The following is a 15,042-nucleotide window of genomic DNA, read 5'->3' as shown; positions in this document are numbered from 1 at the left end:
TAGCAGTACTGAGTTGACAATATTTTAAGTATTAACCATACATAAAAGCTTCGGAACCTTCTTCACAACCTAGACTTCATGAACGAACGACCAAGTTTATCCTAAGATGATTTGTTACAGATTACCTCCATCAACAATGAATTGCACCACTGCCTAACTGAGAGGTAAAACCCACGTGGTAAAACCCTAGCTGGCAAGTAGCCCTGTTTCTACCACAAAATAATACACAAATCTGACATAAATTCTTTATTTTATTTAACAGCAAATAACATATCAACTTTAAGGGACACATTTTTCAGATAACAACAATTAGGTCATATATAACCCATAACAATTAAAACTTGGGCATATTAAAAATACCTAGCTAATTGTTTACTAACATGTTAGAGTAAACAACAATAAAGATCTCTAGGCCGCTGTAAAGAAATATTGTCTCTCACGATTCCCCTTTCAGAGACAAAGTCACTTGTAAGTTAAAGGTCAAATAATTTTATCCATAAATCGCATTCCAACATAAAAAAGATTCTATCAGATATGATGAAGGAATTTGTTCATTGCTTGTTCTTACTCTCATTGTCTTGTAGCAACAGCACAATGGAAACCGACACATCCTGCAACACAATGTTCTAGATTGCTGAATCTAGTCGTCAGACGAAAGATTAACATGTAATAATCCCTTGTTAGGGCTGTCGAAGTGTATAAGGACAAATTGTAAACAAAAATTGTTAAAATAGTATCGGTGGTTAGATCACACTGTGCAGTCACAAAATACTGTTAGAGATCCTATCCTCACCTAAGTAAGGGCAGTAGTTATATTTTCCCCGGTCCGAAATGTGAGATTAGTACTAACATAAAACTTGTCGCCTTCTTTTTGCCGACTTGTATTTTTAAAGGACAGTGAAAATTTGTTAGGATTTTGAAATTTTCTATAATATTATGATACAAATATTACAATAACCAAATCTAATGCATATACGCACCTTATCAGAAAGAAATTCTGTCCTTAAAATAAAAATGAACAAGTCACAAAAAATCGTTCCCATCACCATTAAAGATGTACCTCGTTTTAAAATGAATAAAAAAAATCGTTCAGTACAAGCAAGCACCAGTAAACAAAAAGAATTGGCATTCGTGTTACAACGGTGGAACGTACAATAGGTGGTTTATAATGATCAAATACGAAATTGGGTCAAGGGTTTCCAATGACTAAAGTTTAAGGAAAAAAACATTCATGAAAGCATAGACTTCCTTGAACTTATGTTAAAAATATAGATCTAAATCGAAGCAGAAAGATTAAAATCGTGGTGCTCCATTGAATGTATTTCTGTAAATGTACATATAAAGAAATCTTCAACAGATTGTGTATTTAATTTTGTCTTTTTGCTGGAAAGGAAGACATAAATGAGAAATCTGATAAACAATAGCCATTCGGTTTGTATGATTGGAAGTTTCCCACGAGTATAATAAGATAAGTGACAAAAGATGTCAACAAATGTATCTTTATCATGTGATCTCCCGTAACTAAGACCCCCATTGCCATCTGATAAATCAAATTTCTTAAAACATCAACATATGCATAAAAATCCACAACTTAATTTAGAAATAAAATTGCACATCCTTTATTTTACTTTATTTCACTCAAGCACGCTCTCTCATTCTCCCTGGCTTACACATATATGGCAAAATCAGCTTTTGGTTCTACTGTTATGTAATCATCCTTCACAGACAAACATTATAAATTATGAATTAAAAGATTTTTCAAAATCACTTTTGATGAATCTCAGACTAAGTAAAAAAAATCTCAAAAACTGCAGCGTTTGATTGACTTGGTCCCACTGTAAAGTTTGCATAGATCTTGAATGACATTGCAACATACGGGAAGACAGATCCTCCGGTACCATATACTATAAGAAACAACACAATCGTTTCCAAGAGTTCTTTTTAACACATTTTTCGGAAGGTTTCACAGGGGTGATCTTTTTCTCTTTTTTTGATCTCCTTAAACTTTTATTGCGTTTGATGGGTCCAGACATTGCAGCGATTATGGCAGTGTCGAAAACTTCTTTCAAATTTTGTTGTGTAAGTGCTGAACACTCTATGTAGTTTGTGGCTTCAATGTTTTCAGCCAACTGTCTGGCTTCACTCTCAGGGATCGGTTCTTCCTTGTAATGAGCCAGTTCTATCAACACCTTAACGTCATTTCGTAAATCACTTTGTGTGCCCACTAAGACAATTGGCGCTGATGGGCAGTGTTTTCTAATCTCAGGGACCCACTTTTCTGTCACATTATGAAATGATGTAGGAGTCACTACACTAAAGCACAAAAGAAAAACGTTCGTGTTTGGATAACATAGTGGTCGTAAGGAGTCGAAGTCGTCCTGAAAAATAAAAACAAAATAGATGAAGACACCACTTTGAAACCGTAGTCCGTTACTCAAGCTCTGTCAATTCCAGTCGTGAGAAGCTGTCAGGTTCTATAAAAGTACAAACAATTATTGACAAGAAGTGTATAGACCGTTAGCATGTTTTTAGAGCATAGATACACCGATAGTGTACCGACCATTTTATTGGCGAAGGGGGTTTCTTTTTTTTTTTTAAATGTACAAAATTCTAGAGAAATTTTTGTTTTACTCATCTATTGAAAAATTTAAAATAATGATTCTTTATTTTACCCATTACTCAACAAGATAGAACCTCAAATAAAAGTATTGATTTCGATTGCTGCTGGAATAAAAAAAGAAATTTTGAGCTTGCGCAAAAAAAATGTCTTATGTAACATCAAAGCCCCGGCTTCCTCGGGGTAGAAATGACCAGTGCATATAGGCAAACACAGTGTATATGTGATTCCGTAAAAAGTTGATGACAGGAAATCATTTGCGGGTCTTGCACGTACTGTGTTAGTTGGACCGATAGATGAATGATACAATAAGTTCTGTTATACACTGGGACAGGAGTTAGTAATTACCACCGAGTCGCTAAAAGCTAAAATATGTAGTTACTTGACCTTTCGTGAGGTCAAATTAATCATCCAAATTCATGCAACACAAACTGTGACCATACCAGAGTCGATTGCACGGTATCGAATTCCGTAAATTATCGCTCTTTTATGAATGACTACAACAAAATTTAAATATGAATTTTGAATGTCGTGTTCGTCATTACTTCGGATTTTACGTTCTATTCTATTCATAAACAATATTTAAATTGATCTTGATCATTCATGAGAGAACTTACTTCATACAATATCAAAATTTTAAACCATTTTCTTTTCATTTCGACGATGCCTCAATGATTCATCTTAATAAAGTGTATTTGTATTAGCACTTTCATGTTATGTACTGTAGGCAAAATTCTGTTTACTTATATGGGAATTAATATTTTGTCATGGGTTGCATTTGCATTTGTTCTCAGCGAATAATGATATTTAAAGCCATTATAAATGATATGCTAAATGAAAAGACGTGTCCTACGGAGGAAAAAGGGCTGATATGTCTTCAAACTCCAGGAATTATCATGTATGGGATAAGGATATCACTCAGATCATTTCGTGAAGTAAAACAATATTCTTATCCCCTTATTAAGATGATTTTAGTAACAATCAAGTTTCAAGGAATTGACCATTAAGACTGTCAACTTAGTGATCGCTATAACTCTGTTCCGCTTTCTTTACGATTGGCACAAATATTTGCCAGTAGATATTATTGTTATTGGACAAATGAGTGTCCCTTGGGGTTTCTTACAAGATTGGAGGTGTGATACTATGTAACACCTGCTAAACATCATACACGACTGTTCCAAAGCCATAGTACATTGATTAAATCCAAATATGTAAAAATTCTGTCAAAACCGACGGTCAGTTAGATTTTTTTAGTCTAACAAACAAAGGAAAACCAACTATAACGTCTGTTTGAAAAATAATAAATTGAAGCGCTTCAAGAAACAGATGACCTAATTGCATAGGAATTTTTATATCACAATTAATAAAATGTACAAAAGTAATATAATACAAGTTTTTTAACTTCCTGTCATGCTCCAGTTCATGTGAAACACTTTCTCTTTTAAATGAACGAAATGGGTCAACGAGAAAATTTGAAGTATTGAGAGAGTGCCAGGGTCCATATAATACTATATTAACAGGACATTTGTTAAATACGGCTATACTAAAATCATACATGCATCCAGCAAGATTCAAAATATACTATCGTGGTTTACGTGAGAATTTGTCAATAATCAAATACAAGCATTGCCGTGTTCAGCGATAGACCAAGGTGAGATGAGTGGATGGGATGGTAAGCACTGGAGACCGCTCTGAATTCAAGGGAAAAATACATCATTTATCCCATCAAGAGCCTCTTTTTGAAAGATGAATCATCAGATGCGAATAATATTTTCGTCAGAAAATATGAGTTAACCAAACCATTGATATATATAGATAAGACACACACTGCTGAGAGCACTATCAACAGTACTAAAACATACGGGGTTCAATGTACATGTACTTTGTATTTAATGATAAAAATAATGATAGCCTTCGGAAGATTTACATAACATAGCTGATGATATAAACCTGGAAGGATCCTTAGATGTTCTCTGCTAAATATATTGGTTTTATTTTTAACGCGGATATTTGAGTTACTAACTTTAATACAAGACAGTTGTTTCACACCCGAGAATTTAAATACAGTACAAAACATTTACAACCCTACCACTAATAACAAATAAAAGTTATAACTTCTCAGTTGGTTTTCTCAAAGTATATGTTAGTAACAGGTGAAATACAGCTGATCGATGATGATTAATACCTTCAGGTAAACATGACATAATAACATTTCTAGATTATTTTTATATCTGATGTGATAATATGACTAGATAGAGATAGTCTGTATTTGCTTACTCAGTTACTGCAGTAATTATTGATCTATTTTGTTGGAAACTACAAAATACGTTTCCAAATCCCATTTTCCTCATATTTCTGTTTTTTTTTTAATTTCAAAATGGAATGGAATAATCTCCCCAGGTGTTCATTTAATAAACCTCTAATTAATGTATGAAATGTTGACAGAAAGCTGTTTAATTTTGACATGAGAATGTTAATTAGAGTAATTAATTAAGTACCTGTCCTGCTGTGTCACAGAGCTGGAGCTGTACTGGCACTTCATCTACTGTAATAACGACTGAAATCAAAGAAAATACTGTTCATAGAAGCGGCCAAGTTATGAGCACAAAAACCAGGCCACGATATTTAAAAAAAAAATCAACTGTTTTTTTCATAATTAAAAAAATCAGAGGTGCAGACATAGCATTCACATTTTTACAGGGCGGGGGGGGGGGGGGGGGGTTGTTTTTAATTGAACAGAATAGTATATTGGACCCTAGTAACAAGTTCGAATTACCAATATTACAGTTTGATGATTTTTAACGAAACAAAATATTCTTACCCGAGAAGTTGTCGAAAGCTGTTGGTGTGTATTCCGTTGGGTATCCATTCGTCGTGTAACTGACCACTAAACTAGTTTTACCGACGGCCCCGTCCCCTACAAGAACACATTTCATCTTGGCCTGGGGATTAGGTTCATCTGTCGGCAACAAATTAGTATTATGATCCATCATAGATTGAGGAGGCATCCTAAATTTTTACTATCCCACTAATTAATTATAGTTCTAATATCCAACTGCATTTGAAATGTCTGTTTACTTCCAAATGCCACTAATTTCAAGAAAATCGTGTGAACTATTCCGAACACTGTATAGTACTAACATATGGAATACACATTACCTGCCCAATATACAAGTTGAATTACCTGGTTCACCTATGTTCTTGTCAAATGAGACTCGTACTATTATGAATCACAAGTTAAATGAACTATTCTCATTGGTTATTTTCGCTGACGTCATCCACCGAGTAACTCATTCAGAACTGACATCCCTTTAACACTTATGTTGAATCAACAGACAACTGTACTATTTGGTCACAAAATACTTTGATAGACATATTCTTATTATAATTGTAAGATTATCCTCGTGTAACATAATTATTTTATTTATTCCTGACCATGAGCTAAGCGAGACATGTAATATACACACAGGTACTTAAAAGGGGGGGGGGGGTTAAAAATAAAATAAAATACGAATTATGTGTTACAATAGCAAATATTGCACTTATTCTATCTATTTAAGTTTTCTGATATATGGGGGTCGACTGGTATATACTAAAAAAAAAATCCCGACCCCAAGTACCCGTGGTAATACACAATGTATATTACTGCCTCTGATTCAAGGGTGCATGTCAGGGGTTTGGGTCAACATTCACACCCTTAAAACCCGGACTTCACAATGTCAGAGAGGTCCATTGACACTGATATATGATTCATCCATACAAAATACCAGAAAATAGTGAGGTTTAGTTCGTCGTATGCACATGGTAGAACCTCACGGTGATGGATTTGATTTCCTATTTCGATAGTTTTGATTTAGAGTACTTCTTATTATACAATTAATTTTTGGATTTAAATCTCCCTATGTATTGAATATAAAGCTGCTAATGAGAGGTTACTCCTTGAAATACGTGCACAGCATATAGGAATTTGCAATTTCTGCATTCAATAACAGGAATGTTAGAGGGTGGCTACATGACAATAACTTCGTACTGTAATTCGTGCCTCGATTTTAGAAAATAATGATAAAAAAGACTGGTGATGGTTATATGTACTTCTCATGTAATAATAGATGTCTTTTTAAACTGAATATAGTGTCTACAAAAGCAGAACTGTGTTTAAATACTATACCAAGGTACTGTTGACTAGGTACCGACAGGGGAACAAAGAATCGATGAAATCTCTAACATAATCCGATTGAACTTTTGTGCTCTAAATCTCTTTGATATGATATAATTAGCCGTCCAGGTCAAACTAATGGCTAAGGTAAATTGATTCCTCAAAAGATATTTACTATTCTATTAAGGTGTTAAAAGCTCAAATATCTCATTTAGAAAATACGCAATGCAAATAATTTATAAAAGTACAATGTAAAACAATGCTGGAATGTGAGTAAGCCAAAACATAAACATATCTACCTTAGACTTAATTTAAAAGTAGTCACAGGCAACGAAGATTTCATGACAAATTATTTTTGCACCTGACCATGGCCACATTTACAGCTGTAATAAAAGTAAGGTGAAAAAGGAGAAAAAGTCAGACGACAATGTACTGAAGTAGTCTTTAACAGAAAACCTCTCAACAAAATCGAACAAACCTGATGTAATGTCTAAAGATAATCGCACAGTGATGAACAAAACAACATTGAACGAATAAAATTTAAAATCAAAGGGGTGTGAGCACTGGAAGTTTTTGATCATTATGAAAATAGTAGCTTATACACAGTCAATTTCAAGGATTATATGATGTAAAATAAAACTGTAAGCATAAATTTGCATTTCGTAAATAATTACGAACTTTCTTCTTAAATTTTGACACTGAGTGTTAATCTTTACTATTGATTTCAGAGATGTTCAGACCTATCGAACAGTTCATGTTGGAGATCCTCCCCATTGACACTGTCTCGTGTGGGAGATTTTTATGTAAAAGCAAAGTTTTTACGCATAGATTCCATTATTTCATATTATTCACAGAAAATGTAGTAATTTTAACCAAAACCTACTAAATTTTTCATTAATTTTGTGTGAGTCTTCTCCCTTATGTTGAGGGTTAACAGGAATAAATATGATCTGTAGATCAATAGTTACACGGTATCCAACTTCACACACATTTACACATTTTGTTCCATTTCACCCTTTGAACATAATTTAAACATGTACAAAAATTATATTGCAATTAAATTCAGAATTTGACTAAATAATAATCTTTTATGCTTATATGCTTTTACGCCTTAAAGATGATATTATTCGTATTTTCATCCATTATAGGCACACAGGGTAAATAGATAAGAGATATATAATCCCAGATACATTGTTTGTTTGTTTGTTGGGGTTTAACGTCCGAGCAGCAATATTTCAGCTATATTCAGACGATCCCAGATACAAATGTATTTCTCAAATCCATGTTCATAAAATACTGATTCTAACTTAATTCTTAGTTTCAAGTGATAAGACAGCCGTACAAAGTCAACGAGAGAACAATTCAACTCTGTGAAAGTGATGGAAAAACTCACAGGTTAAACTCACTAACGGTAGGTGAGTTATATCTCTACCTTCATATACAAGGCGAGTTATATCTTCACCAAGTGCATATGTAGCCTTGTAAAAAATGAGAAAAAAAATCAAAACAAATAAACACAAAAAGCTGTCCTACAGATATTTTTTTGTGTGTAGGAACATGAAAATTATACATATTCAATATCACATAAAAAAAAAAAAAAAAAACTGCAACAAAAGTATATCGTTATATTGTCAACATCTAAGGCTGAAACTTTGATCCCAGTAGTATGCCCTCGAATGCATTTTATAGCGTATGTATCACGCAACAATATGTCAGTGCGTCTCTATAAACATATCACTTTACACGCGAACAACGGTAGAGTTATTTGTTACATATACAATCAAGCTTGCATCTAGATAATACAGCCGGTATTTATTATATTATTTCGCGTGCTTAATTCAGAAATTGGTAGGTTCTCGAGGCGCCAAGGTCAGAGCGTTGAACGGGAAGGTACTATATATCACGAATATTATCCTGAAATAAACTATGGATCATATACAGATTCATAATTTAAAAGCGAATCGACGGAAACCCAATCAGCTCGATTCCAATGTCAACAGAGGAAGGTCTGAACTCCAATGTCAAAGAAGAAGAATTCATTCGAATGAAAATGATGGAAGGTCTAAACTGAAATGTCAAAGAAGGGTGGTTGATTCCAGTGTCAAGAAAGGAAGTAAACGTCATTACGGTTTATTCTAAAGTCAAGAGAGGAAGATTTAAATTCCAATGTCATGAGAAGATGATCATCAATCCAATGTCAAAGGTAAAAGGTTCAATCCAAAGTCATTGGAGGTCAAAACTATAATGTCAAAGAAGAAAAAAGGATAACTCCAATGTCAAAGAAGAAAGGATAACTCAAAAATGTCTATAATGGAAGGTCTAAATTACAAACAGTTGCATTGTATAATTGGTCGGAAGATTGCGTGTAAGGTTTACAGATTTCTTCCGTTGTTGGTCCTTTTTCTTACGTTTATTTCATAAAGGTACAATGAAACCATTTCAGGCTCGTATCAGTTTACCTTATGCACTTGTAAATTATGGTCCCTGGGTGCAGTTTTACATTAACTTTACTAACAAGTCCAAAACGGGGAGTGCGTGCTAGAAATTAAGGAGCCAATAAGGATAAGAATCTCGTCAACACAAATTGAACACTAGTCATGCACTGAACGAACTCAAAGAACAAAATCGACAAAATACAATTAAAATGCTATTCAATATTAAAAGATGATTTCATATTTTTTCTCACCATTCAACAATGCAAAAAATAAACTGCATGTACATGAACCTTCGTGCTTGGGCGAAAAATGTATGCTCATTCAACCAAAAAAAAAAAACAAAAAAAAAAAACAGTCGCCTCTGGAAAGAAATTGTCTCTAATGTGTCGGAAGGGCAATATTTATAACTCGAAGTTTTTTGACAAACTTGCAATTGATGTATTACTGTCATACCGAAGTTTCCAGTTATTGTAAGTAAACGAACTTATAATACAGTTATCTTGACATTGTTTTATTTGTTTTCATACCTCAGGAACAAAAAAGTGAGTAGCGTTAAGAAAAATGGAAATAACCAGCATTCTTTACCCAGTCATGTTAAATCCACAACAATGAAATTCATAGTGATTCCTCTTTTTAATGTGCAAACATTTTGTAAGACAACTTTAAAACGCAGGCATATTATAAGGATGCAATATCTTAAATGTTCACGTTTGTTTTTTTTCCTTATTTGGACCCTTATTCTTAATGGTATTTGTCATATCTCCCGAAATCAATTCAAAACTTGCTTTGGTCATAGAAACAAAGCGATAACCAACCCTCTATAACTAAGAAAATTTAATCCGCAATCAAAAGACCAATTTCTTTCAATCTGTTTTATTTTGCCTGGGCTTTCCAAGAACTTCCAACAAATCAAAGCAAACATTATAAAACTAGAAAATAATTAAGACGCTACTAGTATTTTATTTTTTGCTGAAGCTGTATTAGATACAAGTATCACAGATGGTTACATGTTAAAAGGTTCGGAGAAAGTATTCTGAAATGAAACATTTCATGGACAATATACGAGTACGCATACAAATACAGGTTCACGTATCAATACAGGAAGATATCATATAGAGCAACCAGACGAAAGTACTCCATAGGGACATACAGGTACATGTATCAATGCACTAAGATATCATAGAGAGCAGCCAGACGAAAGTTCCCCATAGAGACAAACAGGTACATATATCAATACAGGAAGGTTTCATAAATGACCACCAGACTAAAGTACTCCACAGAGATATACAGGTACATGTATTAATACAAGATGTCAAAGAGAGCAGTCAGACGAAAGTACTCCATAGAGACATACAGGTACATGTATCAATACAGGAAGGTTTCATAAATGACCACCAGACTAAAGTACTCCACAGAGATATACAGATACGTATATCAATACAGGAAGATGACATAGAGAGCTGTCAGACGAAAGTACTCTATAGAGACATACAGGCACATGTATCAATACAGGAAGATGACATAGGGAGCAGCCAGAAGAAAGTACTCCACAGTGCATGTATCAATACAGGAAGTTTTAATAGGGAGCAACCAAAAGAAAGTACTCCATAGGGACATACAGGTACACGTATCAATGCAGGAAGGTATCATAGAGAGCAGCCAGACGAAAGTACTCCATAGGGACATACAGGTACACGTATCAATACAGGAAGGTATCATAGAGAGCAGCCAGACGAAAGTTCTCCATAGAGACATACAGGTACATATATCAATACAGGAAGGTTTCATAGAGAACAGCCAGACGAAAGTTCTCCATAGAGACATACAGGTACATGTATCAATACAGGAAGATGTAAAAGAGAGCAGCCAGACGAAAGTTCTCCATAGAGACATACAGGTACATGTATTAATACAGGAAGGTATCATAAATGACCACCAGACGAAAGTACTCCATAGACATACAAGTACATGTATATCAATACAGGAAGGTATCAAAAGGAGCAGCCAGTCGAAAGTACTCCATAGAGACATACAGGTACATGTATCAATACAGGAAGGTTTCATAAATGACCACCAGACGAAAGTTCTCCATAGAGACATACAGATACATGTATCAATACAGGAATGCACAAAACTTAAAACAAAAAGGCAAACAAGAGGCAAAATTCAGATATCCTGCAAAATTTTTTTAAAAAATTCACCAAATCGAGATTTAAATAGAAACAGCAATGACACATGTCTTGTCTGCTAAAGGGAAGGTGTTTTTGTTATCGACAATTAAAATGATTGTCAGAATGACTTTCATTTTTACCTTCAACATGTACATTAAAGCTTATTTAAAATGTCAATCTTTGAACCACAAAACATTGTCAATCACAGTGCGATTGTTATCTTTCCGAACAAAATTAAACTGCACATAGACGGTATCCCTGCAACGTCTAACTGCAATCGATACCACATTTAAAATGTTTACTTTTACGCTGTTTGTCAAGGGTCTCAAATGTCCTATGTCTAGGGACAATCCATCAAACACGAATTAGTGCAGACGACTTGGCAAAGAAACAAATATACACCTTTTAAACAAATATATACAAAAAAGTCATTTTCATCGAAAGGCAATTAAGAATGACAAATTAACCGCGCATGGTAACTTCCAGTAACTTCCGCAGTTTCGAGCCAAATTATTAAAGCTGATTTGCTCACGTCTTCTCGTTATATGTAGAAACGAGCTTAAAATAAAGAATGTTGCATCATATTCAATGTACCCCCAGCCCCCCCACCACCCCTCCAAAAAAGCGAATATATCTAGACGGTAGATCGTCTTGTTTTAATTCGTACATACTCAATATACATTTGCGCGTAAACCGCGGAACAGTCGTTGAGCGTGTGTGAGATACACTTCCGCTATGTAGCACTTGGGGGAGACCAAAAGAATTTTCCTCGCGGAGGTGCATATTGAGCATGCTCATCGACTTTTCCGAGGAAAATATGTTTTGTTATATCCTATGCCCCGGAAGTAGTCGTCATGCATGCTCATTGCCTACCCAGTCTATATTGGCCGCCGATATTATGTGTGTCTTCTTGCAAATTTTTGTCTCCAGCCGCAACGCGACGAAGGACAAAGTAATGGTGTTTGTCCGTCACACTTATCTTGTGGACACCACTCCTCTGACACCGCAGAAGGATTTTATTAAAATGTCGTAGGATTGTTAGGCAGTATACCTAGTTATTATCTTACTGCATCAACATTTAAGTTTGACAAATTTTACGGGGAGTCATGGGATTTGGATCGTTTTCCTGTATTGAACAATACAGTGAAATTCCTGTGAACGTAACTCCTCTGGACCGGGAGTGGGTTTTGTTAATAGCAGCTTTACACCATGAAGATGTAAAAATAATGTTTTCCCTCTACCCCGCAAATCATTCTTCCATGTTTTCTTACTAAATTTTGTGGCCTATCTTAGCATAAAGCTTCTTTTATCATTGAGATATTCCTAGTTTTGTTATAAATATATGTTTTCAAACTTTTGCTGTTATGGAAGACAAATGGCTATATACGTGTAGCAATTTTGTTATGGGCTATGAAACATTGTCATACAATTTTATCAAGATTTATCAACTACGACGACAGCGCATTTCGCAGTCTATAAAATCCGGACATGAGATTTCCTGAATGCCCCTCATAACAAATGTAGGATCTAATAAACACTTACCTGTTAAAATGTTTGTATCGACACATGCTTTAAACAGAAAATTTATTTAAATCGACACCACTGGCGCTCGGAGCATGTTTAAAAACAGTATCTTCTTTCAAAATCAACCAAGTCCTATTTAGATGCCATAAACCATCAGCTTATGTAAAATTAATGTGATCAGTTCTTAGACTGAAAATATTTTTAATTACCAAAACAAAATAATCCTATAAAAATGCAAAAATGTTCCATAACTCTGGAACTAAACTTGGAATTTTCTCCAATAAGTATACAGACCAATAATTGCATAAGGCTTATCAAACAATGTGTTCTTGAGTTTCAGTGCGACGTGAAAAAAATCCATAAAAAATATGAAAAGTTCAAGAGCTCTGAAACCAAAAAAAAAAAACTTCTTAAAAAAAGTTACCAGACCGTAAGACCATATGTCGCGGACGGATATTTGTATATCATACGACCCGACATATCAACATGTTAGTAGATATAACAAACTTGCGTAAATCAATTAAGATGATCAACACTTGGTTTAATAGGTAGTTTAGGTACAACATTTAATATATTTTGAACCATTAAAAAATCCTCACTTATCCATTTTATATGTTCCAGTAATTTATTATACTAAATGAGAAAACAGTGAAAATTCTGTATCCAATTAGCAAAGGCCGTAATCTATATCCTATTTCCTATGCCAATCTTGACCGATTTTTTTTTCTTGATTCAAGGATAATGAACTCAAGCAAATAATAAAGATAATGTAGTTTGGAAGCCAAGACATATGAGAAGGGAGGTCAACAATCTGCATTTTTTATAGCACATTAACACAAGGTTTGTCTCCCTTCATACTACCAACCGTAAGATCATGTCAATAGTCCAATAGAACAACACCTATTAACAGGTCGAGATCACTAGAATTCTGACGTACTGGAGAATACTCTGAGGCCAAGTCAATAAACTCCGTTCACGTGCTGGGAAAGAACCAACCTTTCTTTATATTCTTTAGAACACCCACCCTCTACGAAGGGGAGACACGTTTTGTGTTTATGTGTTTGGTATTTATTTAACATTAGACCGCAACATATGTACATGTAGAGCCAGAGCTCATATACAATCTTTACAGCTCAATTTAAATTACAATGAGAGTTAATTTAATGCTATAGGGGTATATCTAAAATTATTTCTTTCACTAAGGGTGGATCTTCAATAAAAGATAAAATATGTTATTCCACAGGAAAGGGAAGCATTTTGTTGGTATACAAACACATTAAATGTTACGAATATAACGGATACAAGTATCGTTACTGTAGTTCTTGAACTATAGTTTCTAAATAGTCAAAAACAAATAATGAAGGATGCAAAATAAGGTTTATCTTAACACTTACCCATCTTTTAATAAAAACGCATGTATAAAAGTTGAAATCTGAAATATACGTGTAAAGGGTAAGTGTATACGACACCTAGTGCTGTAGCCCCTTAATTACTAGTATTTCTGGACTAGTCCACTCGATACAACTGTCAAGACTGCTCACTTATACATGACATTTCAGTTACTGTAGCTGCTCGGATACGTTCTACATGAACTGTTCTAGTTTGTGCATAACCTATCAAGCTCCTGATTTAATTTTAGTCGTACTGCAATCAAACAACAGACTACAAGGGCTTGCCCCCAATAGTATGTAACGTTTCACTGTCATCTAGATATTGCTCAAGAATATTGCAACCTTTTGGTGTGATCTATGTATTGCCAAAACACCTTTATTTCCTTATTTTTATATTCGAGTTATCAAGAAAAAAGAAAGAAAAATATCTTAAGCATATACATATATAGAGCTTTGTGGTGACTTTCATCACTCACACGTCAAATTACTATGTCCTAACTCAGAAAAATATCATTAATTTTGACTGGAACGACATTTCCACTTAAACTTTGACTCATCGAGATACTAATAGAAAAAAGAAACTGTGCATAACCCCGCTCCATTTTTTGAGCCTGTCCCAAGTCAGAAATTTCTCGCCTCTGTATGTCTTGCTTCGTTTTCACCTTTAGTTTAATTTTTTGTTACGTGTATATATAGGGCCAACTATTTTGCTGTACCTGTATATATTATTATTTGGGGACCAGCTCCA

At 34.3% G+C, this 15,042-nt stretch overlaps 1 protein-coding gene across 1 annotated transcript; it reads right to left on the bottom strand.

The window, feature by feature from the left end:
- Nucleotides 1-233: 233 nt before the first annotated feature.
- LOC148623660 (rho-related GTP-binding protein RhoU-like) lies at nt 234-5,823 on the bottom strand. The gene is made up of 3 exons (XM_088565646.1): nt 5,439-5,823; nt 5,116-5,174; nt 234-2,378 (listed from the first exon to the last, which is right to left on the bottom strand). The coding sequence occupies exons 1-3, from the start codon at nt 5,623-5,625 to the stop codon at nt 1,905-1,907; spliced, it is 720 nt and encodes a 239-aa protein (XP_088421772.1). The 5' UTR covers nt 5,626-5,823; the 3' UTR covers nt 234-1,904.
- Between the last annotated feature and the right edge of the window lie 9,219 nt (nt 5,824-15,042).

The sequence above is a fragment of the Perna viridis genome, chromosome 2 (genome assembly GCF_037379345.1).
Source record: "Perna viridis isolate PV_CMFRI_1.1 ecotype Kerala chromosome 2, ASM3737934v1, whole genome shotgun sequence".
Taxonomy (NCBI): Eukaryota; Metazoa; Mollusca; class Bivalvia; order Mytilida; family Mytilidae; genus Perna; species Perna viridis.
Note: the sequence above shows the minus strand (reverse complement) of the source record. Positions and strands in the feature narration are given on the sequence as shown.

What these genes read in the sequence shown, in the direction of transcription:
- LOC148623660 (XM_088565646.1), bottom strand. Translation starts at nt 5,625, where the DNA reads ATGCCTCCTCAATCTATGATGGATCATAATACTAATTTGTTGCCGACA. An exon ending in AGCTTTCGACAACTTCTCGG is followed by an intron (nt 5,175 to 5,438) that starts GTAAGAATATTT and finishes CTTTGATTTCAG; the next exon opens with TCGTTATTACAGTAGATGAA. An exon ending in TCTGTGACACAGCAGGACAG is followed by an intron (nt 2,379 to 5,115) that starts GTACTTAATTAA and finishes TTTATTTTTCAG; the next exon opens with GACGACTTCGACTCCTTACG.